We start from the raw sequence: 21,163 nt of genomic DNA, 5'->3' as shown, positions 1-21,163 counted from the left end.
CAGTGTCCCTTTATGAGGTAATAACTCAGTAACGTTTCAACGGATCCTAGCGTTTCTGAGATTGTTTTTTCGTGACTTATTGGGCTTCGTGTTAGTAGTAAATTTAGGTCGATAATTTTTGCGTTTATTTGTGAAAAAAAAAAGGAAATTTGGCTAAAATTTTGAAAATATCGCAATTTTCAAATTATGAATTTTTATTCTGTTAAATGGGAGTTATGTGACACAAAATAGTTAATAAATAACATTACCCACATGTCTACTTTACATCAGCACAATTTTGGAAACAAAATTTTTTTTTGCTAGGAAGTTATAAGGGTTAAAATTTGACCAGCGATTTCTCATTTTTACATCAAAATTTACTAAACCATTTTTTTAGGGACCACCTCACATTTGAAGTCAGTTTGAGGGTTCTATATGGCTGAAAATACCCAAAAGTGACACCCTTCTAAAAATTGCACCCCTCAAGGTACTCAAAACCACATTCAAGAAGTTTATTAACCCTTCAGGTGCTTCACAGCAGCAGAAGCAACATGGAAGGAAAAAATGAACATTTAACTTTTTAGTCACAAAAATGATCTTTTAGCAACAACTTTTTTATTTTTCCAAGGGTAAAAAGAGAAACTGGACCCCAAAAGTTATTGTACAATTTGTCCTGAGTACGCCGATACCCCATATGTGGGGGGAACCACTGTTTGGGCGCACAACAGGGCTCGGAAGGGAAGGAGCGCCATTTGACTTTTTGAATGAAAAATTGGCTCCAATCTTTAGCGGACACCATGTCGCGTTTGGAGAGCCCCTGTGTGCCTAAACATTGGAGTTCCCCCACAAGTGACCCCATTTTGGAAACTAGACTCTCCAAGGAGCTTATCTAGATGCATAGTGAGCACTTTGAACCCCCAGGTGCTTCACAAATTGATCGGTAAAAATGAAAAAGTACTTGTTTTTTTTCACAAAAAATTTCTTTTATCCTCAATTTTTTCATTTTCACATGGGTAACAGGATAAAATGGATCCTGAAATGTGTTGGGCAATTGCTCCTGAGTACACCAATACCTTACATGTGGGGGTAAACCACTGTTTGGGCACACGGCAAGGCTCGGAAGGGAAGGAGCGCCATTTGACTTTTGAATGAAAAATTAGCTCCAATTGTTAGCGGACACCATGTCGCGTTTGGAGAGCCCCTGTGTGCCTAAACATTGGAGCTCCCCCACATGTGACCCCATTTTGGAAACTAGACCCCCCCCAAGGAACTTATCTAGATGCATAGTGAGCACTTTGAACCCCCAGGTGCTTCACAGGAGTTTATAACGCAGAGCCGTGAAAATAAAAAATCATTTTTCTTTCCTCAAAAATTATTTTTAGCAAGCAATTTTTTTTTTCACAAGGGTAACAGGAGAAATTGGACCCCAATAGTTGTTGCCCAGTTTGTCGTGAGCACACTGATACCCCATATGTGGGGGTAAACCACCGTTTGGGCACACGTCGGGGCTCGGAAGGGAAGTAGTGACTTTTGAATGCAGACTTTGATGGAATGGTCTGCGGGCGTCACGTTGCGTTTGCAGAGCCCCTGATGTGCCTAAACAGTAGTTCTCCCCCCCCCCCCCCACAAGTGACCCCATTTTGGAAACTAGGCCCCCCAAGGAACTTATCTAGATGTGTGGTGAGCACTTTGAACCCCCAAGTGCTTCACAGAAGTTTACAACGCAGAGCCGTGAAAATAAAAAATAATTTTTCATTCCTCAAAAATTGTTTCAGCAAGCAATTTTTTTATTTTCGCAAGGGTAACAGGAGAAATTGGACCCCAATAATTGTTGCCCAGTTTGTCCTGAGTATGCTGGTACCCCATAAACCACTGTTTGGGCGCACGTCGGGGCTCGGAAGGGAGGGAGCACCATTTGACTTTTTGAATGCAAGATTGGCTGGAATCAATGGTGGCGCCATGTTGCGTTTGGAGACCTCTGATGTGCCTAAACAGTGGAAACCCTGCGGACATGCTGCGGAAAATACAACACAGCATTTCCGCGCAGTATTTTCCGCACCATGGGCACAGCGGATTTGGTTTTCCATAGGTTTACATGGTACTGTAAACCTGATGGGAAAACTGCCACGAATCCGCAGCGGCCAATCTGCTGCAGATCCGCAGCCAAATCCGCACCGTGTGTACATAGCCTAACCCTAACCCTAGTTCTAACCCTAATTCTAACCCTAACCCTAGTGGGGGGGAAAAAATATATATATATTTTCTTTATTATATTATTGTCCCTACCTATGGGGGTGATAAGGGGGGGGTCATTTACAATTTTTTTTTTTTTTTTGATCACTGTGGTAGGTTTTATCACAGTGATCAAAATGTACCTGGAACGAATCTGCCGGCTGGCAGATTCGGCGGGCGCACTGCGCGTGCGCCCGCCATTTTGGAAGATGGCGGTGCCCATGGAGAAGACGGACGGACACTGGGAGGCTCTATAAGTCTGAGGGGGTGCGATCTGAGCATCGCCTCTATGTAGCAGAGGCGATCGAGTTATGGCAGCTTCTGTCCTCCAATGGAGGCTATTGAAGCTTGAAGCATGCCAAAACCTAAAGAAAAATAGTTTTTAAAAATATGAAAAAAAAATATCAAAGTTTAAATCACCCCCCTTTCGCGCCATTCAAAATAAAACAATTAAAAAAATCAAACTTTCGCAATGCGGTGATACCAAATATGTGTATCGCCCGCTCTGGCGATCAGCTTAATCCTTTTTTTTATTGATAAACGGTGTAGCGAGAAAAGTCAGAACGGCAGAATTACGTTTAGTTTTTTTTTGGTCGTTGCGACATTGCATTAAAATGGTAAATCATTAGATGGTAGTATCATTAAAAACATCAGCTCGGCACTCAAAAAATAAGCCCTTACCCAACCCCAGATCACGAAAAATAAAGTCGCTACGAGTAACGGAAAATTGTCTATTTATTTTATTTTTTTTAGCAAAGTTTGTAATTTCCCCACTTAGATAAAAAAGAACCTAGACACCAAACATGTCTATGAACTCGTAATAACTTGGAGAATCATAATGGCAGGTCAGTGTTATCATTTAGTGAACCTAGCAAAAAAGCCAAACAAAAACAAGTTTGGGATTGCACTTTTTTTGCAATTTCACAGCACTTGGAATTTTTTTCCTGTTTTCCAGTACAAGACATGGTAAAACCAATGGTGTCGTTAAAAAGTACAACTCGTCCCGCAGAAAATAAGCCCTCACATGGCCATATTGACAGAAAAATAAAAAAGTTATGGCTCTGGGAAGGAGGGGCATGAAAAAACGAAAACACAAAACTGAAGAAAGCTCCAGTCATTAAGGGATTAAATTTCATTGTTGGAATCACAGGCCGTGTTAGTACTGGTGCTCACCATAGAAGTGCCTAATGTAGCATGATAACACTCAAGGCTAAGGCTGAAAGATTGTGCAGAAATGACTGCTTAGTGTGTGGGCTTCTTCCAGAAGTGCATGAGTTATTTTATATGGAGCCACAGTAACGCTTGCAATATATCAAAAGCAAGTATCAAAACATATATTCTTTTGTTTGTTTTTTAGGAAATCAACACTTATAATCCAGGAGACACACATTTTTCCAGTACATCATGGGAGGATGTCTCGCTTTGGGAATCTATTGGACGCAGAAATGTATGTCTAACACTAGCTGTTGGAAGATAGAGTAGAACAGATTTCTATCAGTATTCTGGTCTGTCACATATGCACAGATAATGACTTGCTGGAGGTAGAATTGTGACTATAATCTCATTTTCAAGAAGGTTCCTGTGCATTATTTTATTTTTTTTTTTACACTTGTTACACAGCATACATTTTCATAAAAAAACAAATCAACCCTGCCTATATATGTTAGTGTCTGTTTTGTGTCATAATTGCAGCTATAATGTTGCCTTTAAGAAGGTCTTCCATATGCAAGCTAGTACTATATGCATTACTAGTACTTTATGCTTAATCCAAAAGGAAACCTTGAGCCTTTTAAAAAAAAAAAATCTGATTCATATCCTCCCTTGATGTCACTGCCTTGTGTAGTTTTAATACATTTGCTCTTATTCTGTTTTTCTTAATGAAAGACTTTATTAAAGTAAATATTGTATACAATATACATTAATCTATACGCTGGCTTCAGCTGCATGTCTTTCTGGAACTGAATTAGTCTTTCATACGCACAAGCAGCCATTTCTTCCCTGTTCTGCTTTACTTTGACAGATTACAGAATATGGGGATTGGATTATCTCGTTCTTGCACTCTTACGGTTGGCACTAGTGATGAGCGAGCGTGCTCGGATAACGTCTTATCTGAGCATACTCTGATAACACCAGAGCATGCTCAGATATCTTGTAGTGCTCATATATTATGTTCGAGTCTTTGTGGGTGTATGCTTTCTGGATGTTAGACAGCCTCAACACATGCGGAGATTACCTGTTTGTTACAGTCTCAACATCATGCAGCTGCAGGGACTCGAACATAATATACAAGCACTCCCAGATGCTAGGATAACACCCGAGCTTGCTTTTATCTGAGCACGTTCGGTCAGCACTAGTTAGCACCCTAAGAATTAAGTTAGTGGTTGCAGTTGTTAAGGTGGCTATACACGTTAAACAGCTGTTGGCTTGTTGAGCTGATGGCTATTCTTTCCCAATCTTTTCTCCTCACCCACCCAATACAAGTGTTTCTCAATGTGGAGAAGTCCTTGAGCTGCCATACCATCAGCTGTCTTTCATTTTCTATGAGAAGGAATTGGGCATGTTCATATTCAACATGCCGAATCTCTCCCCATATCTGATGAGCAAACATTGGCTATTAAACATTAGATAGTAGGCCAGTTTTGCTGAAATTGGCAGGTATGTTTTGGATGATAGGGATGATATGCAGCATGTGATACACTATGGCCAGTCTAGATAAATATAAGAACAATGCATGATGGGTATAACTGATAATATACATACGTTTGGGCACAATATATATGAAAATGGTATAACCTAAAAGTTATCCAGATCCTTTGCACAGTGGAGATGTAAGAAAGCTGAATCGTGGCCGGCCAGCCCTTGTGGTGTTAAGTATTAAATGTATTGTTCATGTGGATTAGCAGAGTGGTGACTGCAGTGTAGTCCAGCTCATCTTAGTTAAGGCTTTCCATAATTTTCAGTACTGAAATGCCACTCCTGCCCCTTATGGCCAAAGACTGCATAACAAATAGAGGATTTTCCATACATTTCTTGATTAAAATATTTTAAAAACTTTTATTCCATATTGTTAAAATTTGCACTCACAATAAATCCAAGCATAATGTAGTTTCCTTTGCGTTTAAGACTAAAAAAAACATCTTTAATCATTAGTGAGCAGAGTTTTGAATCTACAAACACACAACGATGAGTTATGGTGTGTTGTATTGCTCAGAGCGGCATTCACAATCCAGCTAAAAGTCAAGACATTCAGCAGTCCAGACACTGAACAAGCAGGATATGCTAACATAATTTCTCAGGATGGATTTGTGAATGTAGCTGGGGATGATATGACATGCTGTAACTCAAGATCAACACATTGGGTGTAATTGCGTATACATTGCTTTTCACATAATGCAAATTCAGTGTTTTTAATCATCATATAGTATTATAAAATGCAGAAACCTAATATGCTCGTCGTAAGAGTTTCTATTCTGTTTCTTTACAGGGTTACAGATCAAAACCGTTCTGCTGTAGTCTCTGCAAATTCTCAACCAGACTGGTCTCTTCATTCAAAAGTCATCTACAACGCTATCATGAAGATGAGAAGGACCAGGAACTTATGTCTGCCTGTCCAAGCTGCCCATTCACGTCACAGACCAAGAATGTTTTAAAGCACATGCGAATATTTCACTCTAGTGTTCGTAAGGTCCAGCCTGGTGCAAAAGAGAGCCCAAATATAAAGATTCCAAATATAAAGATTCCAAATGTAAAGAGTCCAAATGTAAAGAGTCCAAATGTAATAAGCTCAGTCAGGTTTTCATGTAGAAAATGTAACTATACTGACATGCTCTATTATAGCTTGAAAAAGCATGTTCTTTTGATCCATTATCAAGCTGAACTTCAAAATTATTTTGGGGAGAAATCTGAAGAGGAACTCAAACACTCTTCTGCATTCAAGATCAGTCCCGATAGTAGATACTATTGCAAAAAATGCACATGCGTTAATGGTAATCGTGATGCTTTGATGTACCACATTTTAACATCTGATAAGCACAGAGATCTGGAACTTAAGCTTAGAACTGACATTTGTGATATTAGCCGACCACATGCTAGACGACCATACAAAAAGTATCTAAGTTCCTCCATACCTCTTTCCCCTAAACCACCACTGAATGTGCCAAATGCCACACCTGTAACCCCTCCAGTCGCTCAAGGTGTAAAGGCAATTTCCCTTCCGCAAAATGGTCCTAGCCCACCTTTATTGGGGGCACCCAATCCCATCATCCAGAAAGTTGAACCAGTAACTATGCTCTCTGATCCTACTGGGGGTTTGAGCCCGAAAATATCGACTACAGTTGCCCCCTCTGCTCAGGTTGGGTTTGTTAATACACAATTTCCACAAAACCAGAGCATTACCCTTCAAGCATCTCTTCCTCAATCCGTCTTCCTGTCTCCAAGATTTCCTTTGAACCAGCAAGTTACTGCTACTGTCCTTCCTTCAGGTGGTCAGGTTATCACTGGTGCTCAGGCTGGTGTGAGAAATGCTGTTCTGCCAATTAACCAAACTTTGGCTTTAACCTGTCCACAGACTTTGCAGTCGGCTCTGTTGAATATGAATCCAGGTGCGAATCCCACAGTCTTTCCAGTAAATCAGTCAGTAGCGCCTAACAATGTTGTAGGGAGTCCACCTGGAATTCCGCAAATCCTTACTGCCCCCTTACTTAGACAGCTGATTCCAACAGGAAAGCAGGTAAATGGCATACCAACATACACTCTCGCTCCCATCTCGGTAACACTTCCAGTTGCTCCTTGTGCTATACCTACCGTTCCTCCACCAACAGTGCCAGTTCAGTTGTCTCCGCCTGATAAAGTGATGCCAGTTTCAAGTCCTCCAGCTACTGCGCCATCTCCTCCCGTTGTGCAGCCTGCACAAACTAAAACAGAGAAGCCCGCCAAGCCTTCTGTTGGAAAAAGACCAGTTGTCTCAGCTGCTTTAGGCAAGGAGGCTAAACAGTGGAAGACGTGCCCTGTTTGCAATGAACTCTTTCCTTCTAATGTGTATGAGGTGCACATGCAGATCGCTCATGTAAAACCAGAAAATAAACCAACCAACAAACCAAAAGAATCAGCAAATGAGGCAAAGGGACCAGTAATCATAGCTGCTCATGCCTCATTTTTGAAAGTCCTGAAAGACAATTCAATTAGATGTGTTACCTGCAAGACATTTGCTCATGAAGACGAGGTGTTAAAACACTTACTTATGCATGGCATGGTATGCCTGTTCTGCAAGGCCATTTTCTACGAACTAAGAAACTTCATCTATCATATGAAAATTTTACATGTAAACAAAAAGAAGGTGCATAATGATTTTCTCAAGAAACGTATCGACATACCACGTGATGCTAATAATGATGTACTGTTTACTCATTTTGACTTTACCTTTAATGTATCTAGAGAACAGCTTGGGGACCGAGACATGCACCTTGCTGTGGTTACTGGAACCAATGGCTTCACAGCTACGCCACTTTATATCAAAATTCAATGTAAACCAGAGAGTGGTCCAGAACGTCAGCAAGAATCTAAATGTTCATTCTGCAACACTGCGTTGTCAAAGTCTGAGGTATATGAGACTCATCTGAAAGAAAAGCATCATATAATGCCCACCGTGCATACAATACTAAAGACTCCGGCTTATAAGTGCATCCATTGCTGTGGGGTTTATACTGGCACTGTGACTTTGTCGGCCATTTCTGTTCATCTTCTGCGTTGTCGCAATGCACCAAAAGATAGTACCTCTGGAGAAGAGTTGGTTCCTGAAGCTAATGGTGGGCCAAAACAGAAGGGAAGCGAGAATACAAAAACAAAATGCAGTACTACTGGTGATACTCCAAGAGCCTCAAATGAGTATCGGAACAATTACAAGACTGGTCCCAACGCTTCGAAAGACATGGTGCCTTTTAAGAGGAGGAGGCTTGATATTAAACCTGATTCTTCAGAGACTCTAGAAGCTTTGCTATCTCTTGATATGCTTGAGTTGATTCCAGACTCTAACGCGACGGCGTCTAATGAATCGAAGAAAGAGTTTTTGTCAAAGTATTTCCAAAAGAAGCCATACCCTAGCAAGAAAGAAATCGAGTTGCTGTCTGTTGTACTTGAAATGTGGAAAAGTGATGTGGCTTCGTTTTTTGGTACAAAGCGTTATGTATGCCTAAAATTTCTCCGAAGTCACAAACAGAGAGTATTGCTCGGATTTAAAATGGCTGAGCTTAAGCAAGTGCAACATGATGTAGAATTGCAGGAAGACTATTAAAGGCATTATTAGATGGCACAGGCGGCAGTGGCATACACCCGGTTAGCATTCCTGTGTCTTTTTATAACTTCACATAAAGAGCTTGAGGGAATTCTAGCTGTTTCTATGCGAAGACTTTTGTCAGTTTTCTATTTGTTTCCCGCTGGTCTGGTGCTCCCATTTAACAGCCATTTTGGGTCTGCACTTTCTAGGTGACCTCTATACAAGTCCGTGTCTGTAGGAAAGTTCAATACTCTGGACATTCTTTGTTTCCCATTCTGTGTATTTCAGTACATTCTGATTTTAAGAATAACTTTTCTTTTTTTTTTTTATCCGTGAAGTTTGTAATAAAACCTTGTTTTGATAGTTGTCACAATGTGTACATAACCGAGACCAGGTGAATAATGGCTAAAGTGCATGGTGTACATCTGTGGTCCCCAACCTTTCTTCCTTTGAGAGCCATATTCAGTTATTGCCACCCACCATAGTGAAACGCAGAGGGCCTAATCACCCTTTCCCACAGAAAGCACCTTGTGCCACCCTCCCTAGTATATGGTATACGGTACTCTCACCCCCACCACTATTTACACATGAAGCACACTCTCCACAATGTTTCATCCAGATTCAAGGGCTGGATAAGCCCTTAAGTTTCTTGCGCACAAAACTGGCAGTGTACTTCTATAACCAATGTTAAGAGATCTCATTGTGCTGCTGTATGGTGTGGTTCTCCCTCCTCTCCCCTCATCTTCTGCAAAAACAGGGTGCTGCCCGTGAATATACATTATCTATTGGTAACTGGTTGAACATGTCCTGGACTAAGCCTTGTAACATCTACAAATGGCATTAGAATCATAGGCAAATTCATCTACATACTGGGTGGAGCATGATTTCTGCATCATTTTGGGTGTAGTTAACAAGACTTTTTTTTTTTTTCCAGTAAGGAAATTATAATTCCAATTTCTGCAATTTAGTTTTTAATCTGTGATATAGGACACTTTTATATACATATATAAATATAATATAATTTATTAGGAACTGGGAAATCAGGAACCCCTAGTTGTAGAATATGCATCTATGGTGCCAGTTGGGCTCCCTCATTTCTACTATTCTGTATCAGGTGTAGTACAAGGAAAATGTTACTTTGGCCAATTTGGATTTGCCTTTGTTTAAAATAAACATTTAAAACCTTTCCATCAATGTTTTTTTATTTGATATTTCATTGCAAACTTCTTTTTTCATACACTATGCACAATTCTCACTCATAACTTTGCGCTAGTAGTTAATACTGAAAACTGCAGTCCAACATGATTTGTAACACCCTTTTCCTAAACTGATTTCTGAGGAGCCCGTCCCTTGTCACTCAAAACCACAGCTTCCTTTCTGTTGCAGACTGATAACTACAGGGTGGGCCATTTACCGTATATGGCAGTGTTCCCCAACTCCGGTCCTCAAGAGCCACCAACAGGTCATGTATTGAGGATTTCCTTAGTATTGCACAGGTTATTGAATGCTTGCCTGTCCAGGTGATGCAATTATCTATACTAAGGAAATCCTGAAAACATGACCTGTTAGTGGCTCTTGAGGACCGGACTTGGGGAACACTGGTATATGGATACACCTGGGTGGGCCATTTATACGGATAAACCTAAATAAAATGGGAATGGTTGGTGATATCAACTTCCTGTTTGTGGCACATTAGTATATAGGAGGGAGAAAACTTCAAGCTGGATGAAGTCAGCCATTTTAGATCCAACTTTATAAATGGCCCACCCAGGTGTATCCATATAAATGGCCCACCCTCTATATTGTATGAGTAGCTTTAGACACGCTGCAATAACCAGAAATGCTTCCAGTGGATGTATTTGACAGGTTGATATATATCAAAATAAGATTTCCTTCATATGATCTTTGCAGTAGTCTATATATTCCTGGTCTGGTGCTGAAAGGGAACCTATCATTAGGCCTACATAAAAAATGGGCAGAACCTCTAATTCCAGTGCTGTGAGACTTACTAGTTTTTTTTTGTTTTGTTGTTAGTTTGTTTTCCCCTGCTTCAGTTCTGTGCTGTGGAGTTGGTGTTTTTTTTTGGTAGAGTCAGTCGGTATAAAATAGACAGACTCCTAAAATATATAACACATTGGGTAGAGTAGTTCAGTGGAGTATTTTTTCATAAGAATTTGGGTAAGTTATGAAATGTCAGAAAAACGGGTTGTATTCCTCATCTAAGGATATCAGCTTTTGGTTGAGATGAATCTGTGCTGCACTTTATTGAACATGCTCAGTAGTGAAGCTCCTCATTCAGTGCTGTGGTGTCGGGAGTCAGGGAAGTTGAGGAGTCTTAAGTCGGAAGTTTTGCTTTCTGACTCCACAGTCCTGGTAGCTCTGCTAATCCTCTCAAAGATGGGCAAGATCTAACCTTACCTAGTCCTCACTTGGGGAAAATAGCAGCACATATACTAGTGTCATCTGCTTTGTAGACTAGCTGTTGCTAGTTTCAAACATGGCAATTGTGTGTTTGTATGAAAAAATTCTGCCCATAATGTGTTACTTACAAATTTAAAAAAATTAGTGCAGCAGGCATCACATAACCCTCCAGTCAAATAAATTTTAGGGACATCAATCTGTTAAGTTAGAAAGAATAAGCTATGGTGAATTAATTTTACCCGCTGTTGTGTATATGAAAGTGAAAATGAAAGACAACTCCCCAAAAAAGAAGTTTTGAAAGTGGTGGCCTTCAACAGTTACTTTCTCCTTGTACGTCATCATGATTGTTTTAGGGGTTTTTTTTTACTTATTTTTTTGGATATGCAAAAACCTACAATCGTAAGACACAAACTCTGCCAAAACATAGAGATTAGAACAATTAATTGAATAATCATATCCTGAGGGTTATACTGAAAAAAAACATCATTTGGATATTAAAGAGGGGATGGTATAACATAGCAAGAATTGCTTAAGACAATTGTAGCACACCAGACCGAAACCAGATCGAAAAAAAAACAAGCACGAAGAGAAGATTGGAGAGAAAGGAACAGCAGTATGAGGCCGGCCTCACACTTGGCGTAAGACAATACACCACGTATTATACGTCCGTACTACGGCCGTAATACGGAGAAATGTTCCCAAAATAGTGATCCGTATCTGTGAAAAGCCGGTAATTCAATTGCCGGCTTTTCATTTCTCCTGCACAAACCCGACATGATATGAGACATGGTTTACATATAGTAAACCATCTCATATCCCCTTTTTTTTGCATATTCCACACTACTAATGTTAGTAGTGTGTATGTGCAAAATTTCAGCGCTGTAGCTGCTAAAATAAAGGGTTAAATGGCGGAAAAAATTGGCGTGGGCTCCCGCGCAATTTTCTCTGCCAGAATGGTAAAGCCAGTGACTGAGGGCAGATATTAATAGCCAGGAGAGGGTCCATGGTTATTGGCCCCCCCGTGGCTAAAAACATCTGCCCCCAGCCACCCCAGAAAAGGCACATCTGGAAGATGCGCCAATTCTGGCACTTGGCCACTCTCTTCCCACTCCCTGTAGCAGTGGGATATGGGGTAATGAGGGGTTAATGCCACCTTGCTATTGTAAGGTGACATTAAGCCAGATTAATAATGGAGAGGCGTCAATTATGACACCTATCCATTATTAATCCAATTGTTTGAAGGGGTTAAAAAACACGATTTAAAAGTATTTTAATGAAATAAACCGGTTGTTTTAATAATTTATTGCTCTCTCAATCCATTTCCAGGCCCTCGCTTGGCAAAATAATAAACGCACAAGATACATACCCTCAGCTGAACCGTTACGTCCCACGATGTAATCCATCTGAAGGGGTTAAAATAATTTACAAGCAGGAGCCCTGCTAATGCAGCTGTGCTCGTGCTTGTAATTCCCCAGCGAATGAATGAAATGTAGGTCATTGACCTACATTTCCTTCAGTCGCGGTGATGCGCCCCCTGGTGGATGTCCTCATATGACCTGGAGCGTGGGAAAAAGTTCCCAGGCTGCAGTTCATGAGAACATCCAGCAGGGGCGCATCACCGCGACTCAATGTAAGTACAGATCCAGCTTTCCTTTCAGCACCCGGGGATTACAGGCACGAGCGAGTGGTTTATCGCAGCTCGTGCCTGTAATATTAGTTAACCCCTTCAGATGGATTACATCGTGGGAAGTGATCGGACATCAGAAGGTATGTATCTTGTGCGTTTATTATTTTGCCAAGCGAGGGCCTGGAAATGGATTGAGAGAGCAATAAATTATTAAAACAACCGCTGTGTTTATTTCATTAAACTACTTTGTAATCGTGTGTGTGTGGTTTTTAACCCTTTCCTACAATTGGATTAATAATGGATAGGTGTCATAATTGACGTCTCTCCATTATTAATCTGGCTTAATGTCACCTTACAATAGCAAGGTGGCATTAACCCTTCATTACCCCATATCCCACCGCTACAGGGAGTGGGAAGAGAGTGGCCAAGTGCCAGAATAGGCGCATCTTCCAGATGTGCCTTTTCTGGGGTGGCTGGGGGCAGATGTTTTTAGCCACGGGGGGGCCAATAACCATGGACCCTCTCCTGGCTATTAATATCTGCCCTCAGTCACTGGCTTTACCATTCTGGCGGAGAAAATTGCGCGGGAGCCCACGCCAATTTTTTCCGCCATTTAACCCTTTATTTTAGCAGCTACAGCGCTGAAATTTTGCACATACACACTACTAACATTAGTAGTGTGGAATATGCAAAAAAAAAAAAAAGGGGATATGAGATGGTTTACTGTATGTAAACCATGTCTCATATCCTGTCGGGTTTGTGCAGGAGAAATGAAAAGCCGGCAATTGAATTACCGACTTTTCACTAACACCGCTGCGTATTTCTTGCAAGTCACACTGCTGGTCCGTGTGGAATACGTATTTTTCTCGCCCCCATAGACTTTCATTGGCGAATTTTTTGCGCAATACGCTGACAAACGCAGCATGCTGCGATTTTGTACGGCCGTAGAAAGCCATATAATACTGAACCGTAATATACGGCTAATAGGAGCAGCCCCATTGAGAATAATTGTGCCGTTTATTTTGCGAGTTTTACAGACGTAATTTCTGCGCTCTTACGTCCGTAAAACTCGCTAGTGTGAGGCCGGCCTGAAAGAGAGTTTCCAAAAATTGCAAATAGTCACCCGGCGCTCTAAATTCCATCTAGTAGAACCAGGTATTGTGGAAACGATCATGATACTTGTTAATGGAAGAACTCATTTCCACAATTAATATAATCTCGTTTACTTTGGAGAACCAGAGATAGATTGTTGGAGCAGTAGCTTCTAAAGTAGGGGAGTGAACGTTCTCGCAGTTTCAATAAGACGTCTTCATATTGAATTCCTCTAGGTTTTTAAGGGAATGTCAGTGATGGAGTTCTCTAAGAACAAGGGCCGGGTCCAGGTCTGAACTCAAATTAGTGATTTTACACATCGCTTGCTGCAGCTTCCCCCAAAAGGAAGAGAAGCCTGCAGACCAGAAAATATGTAGCTTATTGCCCTCCCCACATCTACAGCATAGAGGACCCACCTCTGGAAAGAGTGCAAGTGAGTTGGCGGGAGTTTCAACTACCTGGAGAGTAATTTATAGCCCGCCTCATGAAAACAGGAGCAGATAGATGATTTATGCATGGAGGTGAAAATGTGTTTCCACTGATCTTTCGTAAAGAGGCTCAATTTTCCTTCTCATTTGGTTTTAAAATTGGTGTTAGGTTGGTCTGGGATTTCGATCAGGGAGTATGCGAAGGATAAAGTGGGTCTAAATGGTTCTGTATCCGAGCACTCAACCTCAAAAGGCATCCTGACATAATACAAGGTGTAGGAAGAATTTCTTTGAATGCCAGGTACGACCAACCCCAAAATGAGACACTCTGAAGCAGCCCCCTTTCAGTCAGTCATGAAAGATCTTATCCTCTAGCCCTAGGGGGAAAAGTCCAAAATTGGAACTTGGAGGAAGTTAAATGTAAAATATGAGATCGGACCTTGGGAAGAGTACAGCAAGCCAGTGTGGCTCCAATTGTGGGCTGACATTTAAGGGATTTGAAAAAAAGAAGATTCCAACCAAGGGATAACAAAGAAATATTGGTATGCTATGCTCGGCGAGCATTTTCGGGATTATTCGGTGGTAACGAGTCTCCATCCAGCAGTTTTGCCGGATTTTAGAGACCCAATCATGCTGCAGGGATTGTTTGCCAGGCCATGAAACAACGCAACCATCTTTGTTGTGGTTGTGTAGTGATTGGCTTGGCCGCACAGCATCAGCCCGAGTATGAGACCTGGCCCCGCCCTGCTCGCCGCATTCAACTCTGGATTCAGCGAGAGCAGGGAGAGCTGCTGCTGAGATAGGGTCAGAATCATGCTTTTTAGTGTTAGTGTAGGTCTGCAACTGTGAAATCCACAACTCCTCAGAAGCCATCAGTCCTTTTTAGGGCTAATTCGTGGGTCCCGATATTGCAGCACTAGGTAGGCAGGGCATAGCATATTCACATCAGTGCAAGGCCTGCAGGCACTGTATGTGCGCACATAGCTCCCATTGCATCCTTCCCAAAGCTCCATAACTGTCTGCTGCTGCTGCAGGTTATTTACTATATACCAATTTATTTTTTTTTCCCAAAAAATTCATCCCCCCAAAAAAAATATACAGTCTGTTCTGTCAGACTGAGGCCTGTTTAAAAATCATAGTTTATCAGGCATACATAGCATAGTTTTGTGTGCTAGCCTTGTGCCAGTTTTGTTTGTTTTTTTGCTTTGTTTCATTTTAAATTAACCCAAAAAGGCCTCATATATCTATATGCTTCATGTTTGCGCATTTTAGGCCAGTGGAATACTTCTTTCGCTGTCTGTTACCCAAATTATATACAGCACTATTTGGCATTTAAAAATAGCCACAGATTTGGCAGTGTGTTATTTCAGTGACAGGCCTCATATTTTTGCGTGCTCCAAGTTAGCGCATTTTAGGCCGGTGGAATACTTTTTTTGCTGTCTTATCCAAATTATATACAGCACTATTTAGCATAAATTCACTTCACAAAAAAGCCCCCAAACATTGAATACAGTCTGTTATGTCAGGCTGAGGCCTGCCTGGTGTTTGGGTTTTAAAAATTGTAGATTTGCAGGCATACTGATCAGATATTATTTTGCTACTAAAAAGACATTTGTGTTGAGCATTTGAAATCGTGCAGTAGTCCATTTAAAATGGTTAAGGGAAGTGGAGATGGTGCATCCAGAAGACGAGGCTGTGGGCAAGGTGAAAGTGGGCAACAACAAAGACCTACATCTTGTCGCTCGACCTTCCTGTCCCAGTTTCTAGGGGATCGCAGCACACCACTATTGAAGCCAGAGCAGTGTGAAACGGTTGTCTGTTAGATAGCGGATAATGCTTCCAGTCACTTAGCCACCACCATGTCTTCCACATGGTCAATTCTGAGTAGCCATGAGTGTGGCCAGGATATTCCTCACCCTGATCCTCCTTCCTCCCACCAGGCTGAGTGTCCTGAGACAACTGATCCCACACTTGGACACTCTGAAGAGCTGATCAGTTTTCCATTTCAAGATTCAGAAATCTCTGCCCGTCAACTTGAAGTGGGGGAAACATGACATCGCATGTAGAGCTGCCCAAAGCTTTGACCAGCCCCGGTCACACGAAGGTGATGGTGTGAAAGTGTCACGAGGTGGACGATGATGAGTTACACTGTGGAAGACGAGGTGGTGGATGACATAGTGACTGACCCAACCTGGCAGGAGGACATGCATAGCGAGGCCAGCAGCACAAATGGGGAAGGAGGCATATCCCCCAACAGGCAGGAAGAAGCAGTGTGGTGGCTACAGACAAGGCGTGCATCTGTTCCCCATAACACCAACATGAGGGAAGTTGCCATTCCAACTGTTAGAGCTTCCCGAGTCTGGTTATTTTTTAAAGACTGCCAATAACCCCAAACAGGCCATTTGCAGCACCTGCCATGCCCGCATCAGCAGGGGTAGAAAAACAACCAGCCTGACCACTACCAGCATGATCAGGCACATGCAAGCAAAGCACCCAACTTTGTGGGCCGAACCCCAGGCTCCAAGAACACTGCAGGTCACACCACTGCTTCCACTGTTTTGCGTAGAAGCCAATCCCCAGTACACTGCATGTGAAGATGCCTCTAGCCCTGCACCTGTTGTGCCCCACAGTCAAGCAGCACCATCATCGAGCACGTCCTTGTCCCAGCACAGCCTTCAGTTATCTATAACCCAGTCTTTTTAACGCAAGCGGAAATACCCAGCCAACGCCCCACAGCCCTAAATTCTAATATTTCTCTTCTGCTTGCGCTAGAAATGCTGCCTTTTAGGGTCGGTGAGACGGAAGCTTTCCGCAACATGATGGCGGCGGCCATCCTAAGGTACTCTGTCCCCAGTCGCCACTATTTCTCCCGGTGTGCCGTACCGGCATTACACCAGCATGTGTCCCACAACATTACCCGTGCCCTCAACAATGCTGTTACAGGGAAAGTCCACCTAACCACAGACACATGGACAAGTGCTTGTGGGCAGGGACGGTACATCTCAACGATGGCACACTGGGTTAACATAGTGGAAGCCGAGACCCAGTCGGACCTTGGGATGGAACACATCCTCACGCCGAGGATTGTTGGCCTTACGTCAATCATGGTTGCCCCCACAGTCTACAGCTCCTGCACCTCCTCTTCATTCTCCATCTCTGAAATCAACACATCAGTCAGAAGCTGGAAGCACTGCAGCACCGCCTCAGCCAAGCGGCAACAGGCTGTGCTAAAGCTAATGTGCATAGGTGACAAACCGCACAATGCAGAAGAGTTGTGGACAGCGCTGAAAGAGCAGTCAGGTGTTTGGATGACACAGCTGAACCTACAGCCAGGCATGGTCGTGTGTCAATGGCCGTAACCTTGTGGCTGCTCTGAGGCAAGGTGAGCTCACACACGTACCTTGCTTGGCCCATGTGCTTAACCTCATGGTTCAATGTTTTCTGAAAAGCTACCCGGAGCTGCCGGATCTGCTAGTGAAAGTACAACGTCTGTCTGCCCATTTTAGAAAGTCAGCTACAGCTTCAGCTGCACTTGCCGTGCTTCAGCAGCGTTTTCAGCTTCCAGCTCACCGACTGTTGTGTGATGTCCCCACACGCTGGAACTCTACAATGCATATGTTGGAAAGGATTTGTGCGCAGAAAAGGGCCGTTGTTGACTACCAACATCAACAAGGCTGACTAATTTCAGGTCAGACTCCACACATAAGACCTCAGGAGTGGATATGGATATCAGACATATGTAACATCCTCCAAAACTTTGAGGACTGCACCAAGATGGTGAGCGGCGATGACGCCATAATTAGAGTCACCATCCCGCTTCTCAGCATTCTGAAAACCTCTGCTCACAATTAAAGAGGATGCATTGCAGGCAGAGCATGAGGACATGGAGCAAGGAAACATACAGGGGGATTACTATCAGCCCAGCCTCATGTCTTCTCAACATGGATTGGTAGGCGAGGAGGAGGAACAGGAGCTACTTTCATGCGCTATAGACGGTACTACAAACACATCTGTATTAGCTTCTGTTCAGCAGGGATGGCCTGAGGACAGGGAGGAGGAGGACAGCATGGTCAGTCATCCTGTTGGTGAGGACACGGAAGTCTTGCCTGTTAGGCTACTTTCACACTAGTGTCGTGCACTGCACGTCGCTATGTGTCATTTTGTAGAAAAAACGCATCCTGCAAAAGTGCTTGCAGGATGCGTTTTTTCTCCATTGACTTGCATTAGCGACGCAGTGCGACGCATTGCCACACGTCTCAACCGTCGTGCGACGGTTGCGTCGTGTTGCATCAGACTGTCGCCACCAAAAAACGTTGCTTGTAACGTTTTTTGGTGCGCCGTTCCCGTCTTTTCCGACCGTGCATGTGCGGCCGGAACTCCACCCCCGCCTCCCCGCACCTCATAATGGGGCAGCGGATGCGTTGAAAAACAGCATCCGCTGCCCCCGTTGTGCGGCGCATTCACTGCTAGCATCGGTACGTCGCAACGACGCAATTCGTCGGGCGTCGTCCGACGCTAGTGTGTAAGTAGCCTTAGCAGTCTGGCACGCATGGCTGACTTTGTGTTGCACTGTATTTCACGTGACCCTCCCATTATCAAAATTTGGGTGATACTCATTACTGGTTGGTGACACTTCTAGACCCACGCTACAATGAGAACTTTCAATCTCTTCTGCCTGAGGCAGAGAGGTGTACTAAAATGTTTCAGTATCAGAGGGCCCTTGTAATGGAATTACTTAGAAAATTCCCATGTGAGAACGCTGGCAGCAGACGTCAGAGTTTGTTGTACAACCAAGGAGTCCAAGCGAGAGCGACAGAAGTACAATCCAGCTCAGGCAGGGGAACAATGGTCAAGTTCTGGGACAGTTTTCTCAGACCCTCCCATCATGGCGGCACAGAGGCAAGGGGTGCTGTCACAAGAAGTGCAATGTTTATGAAGATGGTGAGGGAGTACAAACGTCCTCCGTGATTCCTCTGTGCCTTTTAATTATTGAGTATCCAAGCTTGACACGTGGCATGAACTGGCTCTCTGCGCCTTGGAGGTCCTGGCCTGCCCTGCTGCTAGCGTTCTGTCAGAGAGGGTTTTTAGTGCCGCTGGTGGGATTATAGCAGATAAGCGCATAATAACAGATAAGCGCATCCGCCTGTCAACTGAAAATGCTGACAGGCTGACTTAGAAAAATGAACAAGACCTGGATTGGGAAAGACTTCGGTACACCACCAAGTGAAAACAGCGAAACATAACCTCAAATACATTCTCTCTTTTGGGGAGATGTATTCTCATGCACCTCTTCACAACCACGCATGGGTATACGCTACAATATTTGGTCTGTTTGTTGTTATCCTCCTCCTTTTCCTCATCCTCATCATCCAGAACCACTTGCTCACCAGGGTGAATGTGCTCTGTACGGTGCATTTTGAGCAAGGGGGCTGTGATAGCACACTTATTTTTTTTTAAAACGGACCACACATTGGGGAATTGGGCATGACATTACATTAGGCCTTCATTCTGTCTCCTGCAATGTGTCCTTTAACTGCCACTAGATCACCAGGGTTAACGTACTCTGTACGGTGCATTTTGGGCAAGGGGGTTGTGATGGCACTCTTATTTTTTTAAAAATGGACCCCACATTGGGGAATTGGGCATGACATTACATTGGGCCTACTTTTTCATTCTGTCTCCTGCAATTTGTCCTGTACCTGCCACAAGATCACCAGGTTGAACATGCTCTGTACTGTTGTAGGCCAGTGAGTTTTGGCCAAGGGGTCTGTGATAGCACTATTTTTTTAAGTCAAAAAAGGACACCACATTGGGGAATTGGGCATGACATTCCATTGGGCCTACTTAACTCGGTCTCCTGCAATCTGTCTTGTACCTGCCACTAGATCACCAGGGTGAACATGGTCTGTACTGTTATAGGCCAGTGAATTTTGGGCAAGGGAGCTGTGATGGCACTATTTTTCCTAAGTCAAAAAAGGACCCCGCATAGGAGAATTGAGCATGACATTCCGTTGGGCCTACTTCTTAACTGGTTCTCCTGTAATGTGTCCTTTAACTGCCACTAGATCACCAGGGTTAACGTGCTCTGTACAGTGCATTTTGGGCAAGGGGGCTGTGATGGCACTCTTATTTTTTTTAAAAATGGACCCCACATTGGGGAATTGGGCATGACATTACATTGGGCCTACTTCTTCATTCTATATCCTGCAATGTGTCTTTAACTGCCACTAGATCACCAGGGTTAACGTGCTCAGTACTGTTATCAGCTGGTGAAGTTTGGGCAAGGGGCCTGCGATGGCACTACTCTATTTTTAAAAAAGGTACCCCCATTGGGGAATTGTTTGGCAGATCAGGCACTGGATTCAAGTCTCAGAGACACACACCACTACATTGGGCCTACTTCTTAACTCTGTCTCCTGCAATGTCTCTTGTTTAACTGCCACTAGATCACCAGGGTGAACGTGCTTTGTACTGTTAAGGGCTGGTGAAGTTTGGGCAAGGGGGCTGTGATGGCAATAGTATATTTTTAAAAAAGGTCCCCCACATTGGTGAAACCACATCCTTGATGGCAAACACTTCTTAACATTTCTGTACCTTTAAAGAGCTCACTTGAAAAGCTCCTTTTTGTGTTGCCTGGTTGCTCACATTGGACACAATACACTTCATATAAATTTGATAAAGCAATGCTGTTAGTTTGGCTTAGTAGTTCATTAAAAATATAGCTTTGTACACTATATTAGTTTCTCTCCTTGAGAGCCATAACTTTGGCTGCCTCAAATGTACAAATGTCGAATATACAAATGGCGACTTGTAAACAAGATTGAAATACTGTATACCGAATGCATTCAGACAATCACATAGCTGCATTTCTTGTAAAACATTTACAGATGTGACAGACAATGCTCATAGTGACACAATCTTGAGAAATGTTTGTTTGTTTGTTTACTCACTTCACAAACAGTTCTAAGCCTCAATAGGTTTGCTGTTTGTTATTGTAAAACATTAAGGTTTACTGAAACTATGCCTGTGGTGGTTTGATCTAAATTCTTGTGGCTTTTATTTTCTAGGGGTTTATGGCCCCTCGTCTAATGACTCCATGCTATCTCAGTTTCA

At 42.9% G+C, this 21,163-nt stretch overlaps 1 protein-coding gene across 10 annotated transcripts in view; it reads left to right on the top strand.

Moving 5' to 3' along the window:
• The window catches only part of ADNP2 (ADNP homeobox 2), a 64,392-nt gene extending 54,722 nt beyond the window's left edge, over positions 1 to 9,670 (top strand). For 6 of the 10 annotated variants that reach the window (XM_077270016.1, XM_077270012.1, XM_077270013.1 and 3 more), the window contains 2 exons: positions 3,569 to 3,658; positions 5,696 to 9,670. In XM_077270016.1, coding sequence (XP_077126131.1) covers positions 3,569 to 3,658; positions 5,696 to 8,500 — 2,895 coding nt within the window. In that variant the 3' untranslated portion in view covers positions 8,501 to 9,670. The remainder of the gene's footprint in view (positions 1 to 3,568; positions 3,659 to 5,695) is intronic. The other 4 variants (XM_077270019.1, XM_077270014.1, XM_077270010.1 and 1 more) reach the window with 1 other exon arrangement.
• Positions 9,671 to 21,163: the final 11,493 nt, after the last annotated feature.

Source organism: Ranitomeya variabilis, chromosome 6 (genome assembly GCF_051348905.1).
Source record: "Ranitomeya variabilis isolate aRanVar5 chromosome 6, aRanVar5.hap1, whole genome shotgun sequence".
Taxonomy (NCBI): Eukaryota; Metazoa; Chordata; class Amphibia; order Anura; family Dendrobatidae; genus Ranitomeya; species Ranitomeya variabilis.
This window is presented reverse-complemented; position numbering and strand designations above follow the sequence as displayed.